The sequence below is a fragment of the Montipora foliosa genome, chromosome 9, assembly GCF_036669935.1.
Source record: "Montipora foliosa isolate CH-2021 chromosome 9, ASM3666993v2, whole genome shotgun sequence".
NCBI lineage: Eukaryota > Metazoa > Cnidaria > Anthozoa > Scleractinia > Acroporidae > Montipora > Montipora foliosa.
In genome coordinates, this window is record NC_090877.1 from 13,809,878 (window position 1) to 13,821,689 (window position 11,812).

Below are 11,812 nucleotides of genomic sequence, written 5' to 3' on the forward strand. Positions count from 1 at the left end.
TTCCGTATTCAAGTGGAATTCACAACTTGAAGATGACCTGGCTATATCTGCATGTTTCTGCATTTGGGAATTCGAAGTCCTGTTTGACTTTGGTGGTTTCTGCTTAGGTTTCCTTCTTGATATGTCACGCTAACAGACCAACGAGAAGCTAAGTTTATCAGCGTAGGTAGATTCACCGAAACAGCTACTTAAGTTCAATAATTGTAGCCCCGTAAATCATACCATAACACCGGGAATTCCTTGCTGTAATGTCTCTGCACATAGTTTGAAAGACTTAAAGGTGCCTCGATGTTCTCGGACATCACTTTCATGATGACAAATAATTATATTTAGATTCCGTATAATAGCGAAATCGCTTCTTATTCGCGTCAAAATTTAATAAGATACTTACCGCACTGCATTCGAAGAAATGATTTAGTTTCTCCCTCAGCCTGTAGAGATGTGATTTAACTTCCTAGTATTTAATAAATGAAAGAAACGTATATTTGAAGTGCGGGCTGTAGAAATAGAAGAAGTGAGAATGCACTTAACGGAGAATGTAAGCATTGCCACTATAGACATCTAAAACTTACAGGCGGCTTTAACGGGAATCAACGGGTATGACGCTTGATCCTGTTGTTCGAATCCCTTGAAGCGCGTGAATTTTTGAGGTGTCTATGTTGCCGGTAAAATCCGTTTTCAGGTTGAATCCGTTTTTACCAAGGTTAAATTGGTGATCCTCATTTTACCTATAGGTTGAATATGCACTCAGATGAATTGAAGAAACTTTTTTTGGAGCCAAAATGAAGCATAGAGAAGAATTAGGGTCAGGTTAGGATTAGATTCGGTTTACTATTCATGGATATCAATTGACTTATAATACAATTTAAAGTTAATAATGCGGAAATGAATTGTGCTGGGTTGAGTATGTTCGTCGTTGTAGTGTAGTTGTGAAGACGACACAGGACTATAGATCTAGAGGGTCCTAGTTCAAGGACCGGTAAGTGCACGTTAAGTGCATAGTATAGTCCTTTATTCCCTTACTATATGTCGCAATGGATGCTGACTTTAAATGGTTAAGTGTATTGTTGTGGAGCTGATTCAGTATTGTATAGACTGTACAACTGTGTACAAATTTGATGCTTTGTTCGATTGAATAGGACCTTAATTACATTGTAAATACTTGATGGACGATCAGTATCATTATATGATAGAAGGTGTTTATAAAAAACGTTGAAACTGATCTAGATAAAAAATTATTTCGACTGCAACTGCGGTCATCATCAGAGTGACTAAAATATGCTGTTCGAGAGTAATATGCTAAAACTAAAATAAGAAGTTACTTAATCCCCTAGGGCTTCAATAATGTCTTATAGACAGAAGGGAAAGGCTTCCGCTCGTTCACCGCATTTTTGTGCGATCGTGTGATCGTGTGATTTCACATACATTGGGGAAACAAAGAGATCATGGAATTCACGTGACGGGGAGCATAAACCAGGAACTAATAATAACAAAGAGTCGGCAATAAAAGATCACGCCGAAACCACTGACCATGGCATTGACACTGGCTATGTGGAAATTCTAGAAAAGAATGTCAATAATTGGCACAAAAGAATCTTTTTGGAATCATGGCACTCCACAATAGACAAAAATGCGGTGAACGAGCGGAAGCCTTTCCCTTCTGTCTATAAGACATTATTGAAGCCCTAGGGGATAAAGTAACTTCTTATTTTAGTTTTAGCATATTACTCTCGAACAGCATATTTTAGTCACTCTGATGAAGACCGCAGTTGCAGTCGAAAATTTAGTTTTTAATAATTTTTTTATCTAGATCAGTTTCAACGTTTTTATAAACACCTTTTAATTACATTGTTACTCTTGTATTCCTTTAGGATTTCGGAATATGTTTATATATTGCTTTTTGTTCTATGTAAATTAGCTTGGAAGTTGAATGTTGGATGTTTTCCGTTTAAATTAAACTGTGTTTTGTAAAATCATTGTGAGAAGAAGAACACAACATGTATGAATGCAGAAACTCATCAGATGATACGAAACATTGAGAAGATGTGTTGACACAGCTTGAGGGAAGGTATAGCCTTTTCGGGGGTTGATAGTTGCTTTAAACTAGGTAGAGTGCATATTCAGCCTAGGTAAAATGAGCATCACCAACATAACCTATGAGCCCGGATTTGACTGACAACATCTATGTTGCAGGTAAAATCCGGTCTCGGGTTGAATCGTTATTTTACTTACGTTGAATATGCACTCTACTTGGCTTAAAGCATCAATCACCCCCCAAAAGAGGACTGAAACACCTATACCCTCCTCAAGCTCTGTCTTACGCATCTCAGCACATCTTCTCAAGGTTTGTGATCACACACCATCTTATCCATTCAATCTCAACACTACAACATACGGCAAGGGAACAAAGAACTGTACTAATTTAGGCTCCAAAGCTCAAAAAAAGTTTCTTTAATTCATCTGAGTGCGTATTCAACCTACGTGAAAGGAGGATCACCAATTTAACCTAGGTAAAACCGGATTCAAACTGTGAACGGATTTTACCGGCAACAGCTATATAGTGACAATTACTTACACCGTCCCGTAGTAAAGTCATGGATCACTTTTATCTTTTGTCTAATATTTAATAGTTAATAATTTGTCATTAATATTTAGGATTCATTTCGATCCAGTTATATTTTTGGAGGACGCCACCTCAAAATTTGCGTTTCGAAAAATAAAATAATTCGGAGCAGCGTTGTTCTATATCAACAATATTATAAGGCAAATAATCAAGCAATTGAAACAGGGCAGCCAAGGCAAACAAAGGGCAGCTCATCGTCACTGGCTTTGATGTGCGCACGCATAAAAAGGTTGCTGTGGAACGATTAGCCTAAAAAAAAATACCTGGTGACATGTACTTGTTTCAGTAGAAGGAATACATCTACAAGAATGGTATTACCTTGAAATCTAGTGTTTTTAATGACACTGCCAGTTTAAAAGCACTTCCAATATCTCCAGCTCTTTCATACGATATCATGGCTTCCATCATCACCTGAACACCAGTGCGACTGCCATTCTCGAAGCCAATCTCTCTACTGCAATCAATAGCTAGTGAAAACAAAAAAAATGGTAAAAAGAGATTTGCTACCTTATGAGCAAAATGGTGTCTGGTTGATGTAGAAGGGGCTGCTTACACCGTACCTTTGTCGACAAATATGACCACAGCAGGGTAAGATACCCTAACCTTTTGACCGACGCAAACTATCACATGCAAATAATCGAGGACGGTTACCAATTATGGCAGGAATGGCACATTTTTTGTTCGCTACCCGATTATGTGGAGATGGAGCATCGGGAAATAAAATTTGCAAAGGGAGGTCCTACAAGTTTATTTTGTTGTTGTTTTTTATCATCATGGTTATTATTATTATTTCGTTCATTCACACGATATGTTGTTAACGTGGTTTGTAAACTAGGCATCAAGCCACGACCTATGGCCTTAGGTGTCTAGTGTTCTTCTCAAGATTCTTGCCGTTCCCAACAAGGAGGCTTTTTGTAGTAATAACGTGCAATCTAGTCCAATTTTCTTCAACGATGTTTTCAAATTTTTGCTGAACGTCTCTAGTGCACCAATGGCAATTGGTACGACAATTACTTTTCGGCAGCTCCAGATTTTCCTAATCGCTCTTTTTAATTCTTGGTATTTTTCCATTTTCTCTTGTTCTTTTTCCAGCACTCTTGTATCAAAAGGGCACGCGATATCTATCACATAACATGATCTTTCTATCTTATCAAGAACGACTACATCAGGTCTATTATGCTCAATTTGATGGTCTGTCTGTTGTTATCTGTTGTATTGAATAGCTTTCCAGTTTACAATTTGTTTTGAAACTTGCTGCGGACAGTGTCTAGGCAACAGTTGCTGGACTGAAAAAAAAAGAATGTGTGTTTCATTGTCTTAAACTGTAGAATTTTTTGGTGATTTCACAGTTCTGTGATATGATCCACTTCTGACAGTTGGTTAGCACTTTAGTAACATCTTTCTTGTGGGCTAGATCAGAGAGTTCTTTCTTTAGCGTGGTGTTGAAATCTCCCAGGAAGTTAAACACTATATTGGTTTGCTTCATCTCGTAGTCAGAATAGAGTTTTCGGAGACCCAGTCTTAAATCCAGGTACTTTCTCTTCTTATAATCGTTCCTATCATTGATCTGTCCGATATTACATACAGTTCCTTCCACTAGGATGATAACTTTGTTCTTCTTATCAAAGATCGTCATGTCTGGCTTGTTTGCTCCATTCTCTGGCGCCCTATCTATATATATAGGCGTGTCCCAGAGAATTTTAGCTTCGTCGTTTTCTGTGCTTGCTTTCGGGATCGCTTGTTTATACCACGCTTTGGAGTCGTCGTTTTCCATGTTATATACTGATAATAAGAGATGGTAAATCGGCCTTAACATTCTATCGTGTCTCGCCTTGTAGATTGTTTGGGCAATGGCAGAGCAGCCGCATAATAGATGTGGGACGGTTTCTTATGCACTGTGGCACAGTGTGCACACTAAATCTAAGCCTTGTTCTTTTTGTTTCTTTACCCTGTAAACCTTTGTAGGGACGAGCTGTTGTAGAATACTGGTGTGCACACTAAGTACGACGTCCGGTATGTTTTTCCACTTCATGGTTGGGTTGAAGTTGTCTTTAGAGATGTCATTGTCTTTCCAGCGTTGAGTGACATAGTTGCCCAGCCATAGTTGTTCGGAGACTTTTTGTTTGTACTTTGTGTCTGTTGCCTCTTTAAGGGTTTGCTGAATGTACTTTGGACTACTGATCTTGAACAAAGTTTCCTTCTCACCCATTGTTACTGAGGTGGATTTGTGCTGTTCGTCGAATGTTACATCTACGTTTAATTGCTGGGCGTTAGTCTTGGCATCTTTTATCACTGATCTACCCTTTTTTGCTTCCTTGACGTCCTGAAAGGTTCTCACTACTTCTATATGGGGATCTTTACTGGTCGTGGTGTAGTGTGCGGTCTTTATCTTCGTAACTTTATACTGTATCTCTATTTCTTTGAAGCCTCTCCCGCCTAAATCTGGTGATAGGTATAAGGTCGGGTTCGACTCAGAGTTGTGCTTGCCTTTGTTCTGGGCTATTACTGCTCGGGTCTTTCTGTCCAGTTCTTGTAGGTCTTCTATCGCCCATTCACTTGACCACATATAATATTGGAGAACTTGGTAAGCAAACGTGTTTGTGGCCTTTACTTTTCTTGGTATGGAGAGTGGGGAGGTCCATATAGCTGCTAGTCTTCTTAAGTACTCTTGACTGGCCTGCTCAAACACCTGTTTGTCTAATTGGTTGACATTCTGTACCTTACCGAGAAATTTGTAATGGCCTCCCTCTCCTAGTACTGGTATTTGGCTACCGCTTGTAAGTGGTAGGTTCTCGGTTTTCTGGAGCTTTCCTCCCTTGATGTGGATCGCGGCGCACTTTCGAATTCCCCAGTCTAGGCCTATATCACCAAACATGCCTTCAAGTCTATTTGTCAAAGTAGTTGCCTTGGCTGAACTTTTGTGATAAGTCTTCAAGTCGTCCACGAAAAGGCAATGCGTTATCTTTGTGTTCTTTGCATGTGAAAGGCTGTACCCTTCTGTTCCTCTGACGATTGGGTTGAGGCAGAGAGTAAAAAGCTTAACACAGAATGCGTCACCTTGGAGTATACCTCGCTTTATTATAAGGGGACCAATTTCCTGGTTACCTGCACTTGTTCTTACGTGTAGAGTGATCGTCCAGCTCCTCATCACATTCTCTACAAAGTCTACTATCTTTTCATTGATCTTATGCATTTTCAGGACTTCTATAAGCCAAACATGTGAGACGCTGTCAAAGGCCTTTTTTACGTCAATCCAGGTGCAAGATAAGTTCTTGTTGTTCTTCATAGCATCCTCCAATATTGCCTTGTCAATCAGCAGGTTATCAATGCACCCCATAGATCCAGGCATTCCTCCTCTTTGGTCCAGTTGCATATACTTGTGAACGGATTCATGGTGTTGCAACTCTGAGTTGACAATCGACGTAATCAATTTGTACATTGTATTTAGGCATGTTATCGGTCGGTGGTCAGCTGCTCCTGGGTTGTCTGTCTTGGGTATTAAGACTGTTCTTCCCTCCGTCAACCATCTTGGGATATGTATTCCATCATTAATAAATCTATTGATCGTTATAGCCAACTTGTTATGGATCGAAGTGATCTTTTTTAGCCAAAAGTTGGTTATCTTGTCATTACCAGGGGCTGCCCAGTTCCTTTTTGACTTTAAACATTGGTAGACTTTTTGGTCAGTAATAGGTACAGTCAAGTTCTCATTGTCTGGTATTGAATGGTCTAATGCATCGCGCACTTCATGTATCCATTCCACTTCCAGGTTTTCATTTGCTGGTTCTTGCCAAATCGGACTCCAGAAGTTTTCATATTCTTCTCTTGTGGTGTTAGGGCTGTCGAGGCCTCGGTGTACAGTCTTGTTGCTGAATTCCACTTTGTCAGGGTCAATTTCATTTGCTGTGAGGTTTCTCAAGTGTTTGTAGAATGATCTTTCATTTTGGTCGAACCAGCTGTTGATCTTTCTTCGCTCAAAAGCTCTGATCTTGTTCTGCTTTTCACGTTTTTGCATCCGTATGATGTTTAACTTTCTTTCTTTAAGTGATGTTAGTTCTTTCAGTCCTAACTTCCTTGTTTTTAATTCTTTCTTCATCCACTTCCGGTTTTTCCATAGAGTTTTAATCAGCTTTCCGTTGCGTTTTGTCCTGTCTATTTCTGCAGTTACCTGTGAAATCTCTTTTCTAGTTTTACTCAAACGCTTGTCCATTAGATCAAGCCATCTCGGTTTTCTTTCCTTTTGCTGTCCGTCTTTGCGTTTTACATTTCTCTCCATTACTAAACTCCATGCCCTCGCTAGTGAATATAATAGGCAGTTCAAATCCCAGAGACATCCAGCCGGGTCTTGACATGGATCTCGAGTTGTTATTTCCGATGCTATTTTATCCAATTGCTTTGGTTGGAGATTATTTGGCTTCTTCCAAAGCTTTTTTGTTTGATTTCTTATTATTATTATTATTATTATTATTATTATTATTATTATTATTATTATTATTATTATTTATCTTGTTATTACGAATCACTGGAATAGTTGAACTTGAGCTGCTTACTTCCCTGAAAACAATATTGTTTCAGCTAACAGAAATCGAATGGTGTTTTGAAATGTTTTACATTTTTTCTTTTAGAAGTTAACTTTGTAAATAGGATTTACAATTATTATTATTATTATTCAGATGATGCTCTCCGAGCCTCACCAATGTCTTTCAAGTACTACTTAGCTGTAGTGGGGGATAAAATGTGATGTCTCTGTTCGCGATAATTCCTTCAACTATTCGGCTTTCATGATACGATGAGCAAATTTTAACGAAGTGTTATTCGCCCCCGCAGTTAATTCACATGGACATTGCAATATATAAAACAAACCTTCTCTACAGTCTTCTATGGACTGTTCTAGTAGGCCCTGAAGGTCAAACGAAAAAAAAAAGCAATTAATGTAAAAAATACCGCTTATCGGAAAAAAAATGTATAGGGGTGTGCACTTTCATTTAATTCCCAAGCATCGCCTTGTCTGTAAACAATGCCGCCCTGTTATCAAAGGTCTTTTTACCGGAAGCTACGGCACAAAAGGAAAATAAACTACCATGGTGACTACGAGCGGCCATGTGCTTTTTCTCTAGAGAACGCGCGTGCAAATGGCGCATGCGTCGAACGACATCAGGACTCCCGCCATAAAGTTCAGAGAAAATGTATCGGAAAGGAAGATCAAGGAACTGTGCCACCATTAAACTAGAACTGTTTCAATTGCCGCAAATGTTCACAAAAACCAAGAAAAAATTATAGGGGACGGGAAGGTGGTTGTCAGGTTCGTCTAAGACTCTTACCACTCTGTTGAAGGATACAGCTCTTGATAACAGAGTTCGAACTCTCGGCCAACGACAATCGAAAGCTCGAGCTTCGTTCGAAATATTGTCAAGAACATCCAAGGCTTTGCTAAAATGTGCAATTGCATTATCAAAGTTGCCACTTTCGAAGCTAAGTTTTCCCAGATGCGTGATGAAAAGAAATGTAGGATACTGCAAGAACCAACAGATAAACCATCATTATTAGAAAAAACAATACAAACTCATCAATTTAAAAGTGGTTCTACCTAAAGTTGAGGTGGAAAAAAGAATTTAGAATTTGATCGATTAAAAATAAATAATAATGATAAGTATAGGAAATCGAATGAACTTACAAGTGCATTTCATGACTTCTGGGCAAGAGTGATGATTTGAAAGTTTTCAAATTGCATGAGCCGTAGTCGACTGCAGGACTACACTCACCCGGATTATCATACTTCATGACTCCTGGGTTCAAACTATTTACGACTTTTCAAAAAGCGTGGAATTGTAGCCACGACGGCTGGTAAATACTGAGCCGCAATGACTCGAACTGAAATGACCCGGCCCCGGCATCGCGTTTTGGCTACTACTGTACACGGAAGCTCATGACATTGACAGCGAGATACATAAACAAAATGCGAACAAATATCTCAATAAAAACAAATACAATGACAAGTCATATGGAATAGAAATCGCCAACACATTAAATTATTGCAATTACTTGAATGGAACACAGCAACTGAATCAGCAAAAATGAAAGTAGGACACAAAGCGTCCCAAGCGGGAACAGTTGTTACGAAGAAAAGAATACTTGTGCGCGTTAATGGCCATGGTACAGTGGAACACCGTTAATACGACCACCTTCGGGCCTTGGAAATTTGGTCGTATTAACGGGGTAGGGTCAAATTATGATGCAAAATGCTTTTAATGCCGTTAATCGTATGGGGGTGGGGGGGGGGGGGGGATACGGGATGGAAATCCCATGCGGTTAGAAGTTTACTGGACAGCCAAGAAACGTTGATATGCTTAACAAATTATTAGACATTTCAAATAACCGATCTGCGAGAAAAGAACAGGAAATGGACTTGAAGAGAAAAGCCACAGTGGAAGGCAGCAGAAACAAGAAGGCCAAATAACTTTGAGAGCCTCGAAATGGTGCAAAGTTAAGTCTATCAGATCTTTTGTAGTACTTTATTTAAAAAAAATGCATCCTTCTTACTGAACACTGCAATTTACCGGATGTCATGCTAACCACTAACACCTTTGGCTAAAAAACATTCAATAAAATATTAATCCGTTATTGTTTGTCAGATTGGGTCTGTTTTCATTTAGCAGCCCCACCAAGCATTTTGACTGGTCGTATTAACGAGGTAATTTTATAAAGAAAATAACGACTGAGGACTCCAAAAAAGGGTCGTTGGTCGTAATAACGGGTTGGTGGGATTAACAGGGTTTTCAGATAAGAAAATGAGTGGGCTTTTGTTCGGGCTGCAGAAAAGTTGTCGTAATAACGGGGTGGTCGTATGGCGGGGTTCCACTGTAGATGAGTAACGCAGGTCAAATAGAGACAGTGCACCTCGCGTAGGTCCGTGTCATATGTTTAAGGACTTACTTCCTCTGCCTCTGCAAACTCCTGAGAGGTCAGTCTCTCTTCCTGATGATTCCTTTTTATGTCAAAAAAATGCAGCTTCATTAGTTGAAAAAAGACACTCATTTTCACACAGTTTTCTATACCTCGGGGGTGAGAGCATTCGGCGAATCCTGTTCGGAGGTCTCCGAGGTTTTATCCTCGAGTCCACATAAAAAAGAGCATGTTTCCTTTTGATTTACCAGAATTGTAGGATACATTCTTCCTTACCACAGCCTTATGATGGTTATTTAGTTTTCCTTGTTAGAACATTGTTGCGTCAAGTTGACATAAACGCTCGGGTCATTGACGTGACATGACAAGTTTTTTAATTCGATCGTCAATTGTCTTTCTCATTTGTCCTGATCGGAACGATCTCTAGTCTAACGAAATTTTCCCTTTCAGTCCTAGTTAAAACTCTAAGCAATGCCATTTAATTTTTTTAATGTTCACGATTAAACTCGTCCCTTCTTTTTGCCTAGAGAACGGTCAAAATGAAAAAATAAAGGTCCTCTTACCTGGAGCTCCTTTGTGTGGTTAATCTCCGTTCATCTGACATCTCGCGTCACGGAGAATAAATTCATAAGACGTCTGACACCACCTGAAGGAAGTATAATTTGATTTCGTGATGAAAAAAGTGAACGAGTTTATTCTCTTACGGCATATAGTAGCGATTACGGTTGTCTTGATATTCATTTGTTAATACTGCAGACGTGTTTAAACTCGACCACCCGCCATGTGACCCGTTGGCATTTAAATTTCAACAAAGTTTACTCAATCTTACATGGATAGCGCCCGTGTACCTTGTGGGATTTCAAGTAAAACACAATGAATGCGGGACTGAGAGTGTCTACGGAAGTTGCCAACTCATCAATGTCACGTGTTTAAATAAAAGTTTTTCAGATTTTCAGTTCACTTCATTATCAAAGCATGGAAAATCTCTTGTTGTAGCTTCTCTCATGAATCGATACCTGTAGATGAGCTAAAATCTTCAAACGTGTTTCTTTGCTTTTTGTCAAAACAAAAATCCAATTTCAGCCTAAACAAGATGCTAAATCTCTCTATTAGTTGCATTTAATCAATATCGTAATCTCTTTCTTCACGAGTGTTCCACGCACCGAGTGTTGAATAGGCCGGAAACCTTTGACAACGGTCTGTGATTTCTCGGTTTCCGGAAAAAATGACACGCCAGCTAACGTTCTTAGAGCTGTATGTCATTGTCAACTTTTAGAGTGTAATAGAAAAACTTGACTGAATCAGACCATCCTTGGGATAAAAGTTAATGTAGTAGTCCTCGAGTATAAAACAATCCCTTCCCTGAAGAAGATTGTGAATCAGTAGTGCCTAATAACTCAGATCTTTGATATTGAGAATCTTGACGACTGAAACTAACCAGCCAGTTAAATGTGCCACGTATACAAGATGACATTAAGAATAAAATAACATTGTTTTCTGTATCTGAATTTGCTTTGATCTGAATATGTTAATTATCTCTACTATCTCTTGTCATAAGGAAGACAGCTATATCGAATACAATGTCTGAAGAAATACTTACCCCGAAATCACCCTTCAGGTTTCATTAATTGGGCTGCAAGTTGGAAGCTTTGCTTACTTAAAAGTATTAAAAGCTCACATCATCAAACTTTCTAACTGCGGTGTTTTTCTCGGAAATAAACAGTATTAAAATGCCGGTTTTCCGGGAAAACGTATTTTAAATACTAGATTATGCATGACTAGCGCATTATTTATAGTTCTTTTGACACAGGACTCCCAAGCTTACGAACAGAATATCCTGCCCATCTTACATTGTGCCTCCACATCGCAAGTTGTTCGACCAAGACTTTTCTACATGTGAAAATACGGATGACGATTGTTCGCTAAAACTGCATCAAATCGGCTTAAAAAGGAGACAAGGAAGAAAGAAGACAACATTACAGAATACTATGTCGGTTTAATAGTGATATAATAGGAATTTCTTCCGCTAAAGACAGTCGTTTTGTTTCCATTTCAAAAACCGTTATAATAATATTGATGATGATGATCTTGATGATAATAATTTCACCACATCGCAGCAACACTGAAGTACAGTGGGGCCCGCGAAAGCAACAATATATAGCAATACATAAATACCGCACTAACACCCGGAAAAAGTGTCTTTGTGGTCAGACCCGAAGTTCTGGAACCAATCTTGCCATCCTGAGCCTATGTTGGCCGTGTTATTTGAATGTCTACTTATTCCCA

At 39.0% G+C, this 11,812-nt stretch overlaps 1 protein-coding gene across 1 annotated transcript in view; it reads right to left on the reverse strand.

Annotated features, from left to right (window-relative positions):
- Nucleotides 1-11,243, reverse strand: part of LOC137971177 (3'-5' exoribonuclease HELZ2-like) — a 68,105-nt gene extending 56,862 nt beyond the window's left edge. The window contains exons 1-7 of the mRNA XM_068817938.1: nucleotides 11,127-11,243; nucleotides 10,090-10,172; nucleotides 9,557-9,608; nucleotides 7,945-8,136; nucleotides 7,487-7,523; nucleotides 2,942-3,090; nucleotides 392-454 (exon numbers count right to left, since the gene is read on the reverse strand). Of these exons, the coding sequence (XP_068674039.1) occupies nucleotides 392-454; nucleotides 2,942-3,090; nucleotides 7,487-7,523; nucleotides 7,945-8,136; nucleotides 9,557-9,608; nucleotides 10,090-10,130 (534 nt within the window). The 5' untranslated portion in view covers nucleotides 10,131-10,172; nucleotides 11,127-11,243. The remainder of the gene's footprint in view (nucleotides 1-391; nucleotides 455-2,941; nucleotides 3,091-7,486; nucleotides 7,524-7,944; nucleotides 8,137-9,556; nucleotides 9,609-10,089; nucleotides 10,173-11,126) is intronic.
- Between the last annotated feature and the right edge of the window lie 569 nt (nucleotides 11,244-11,812).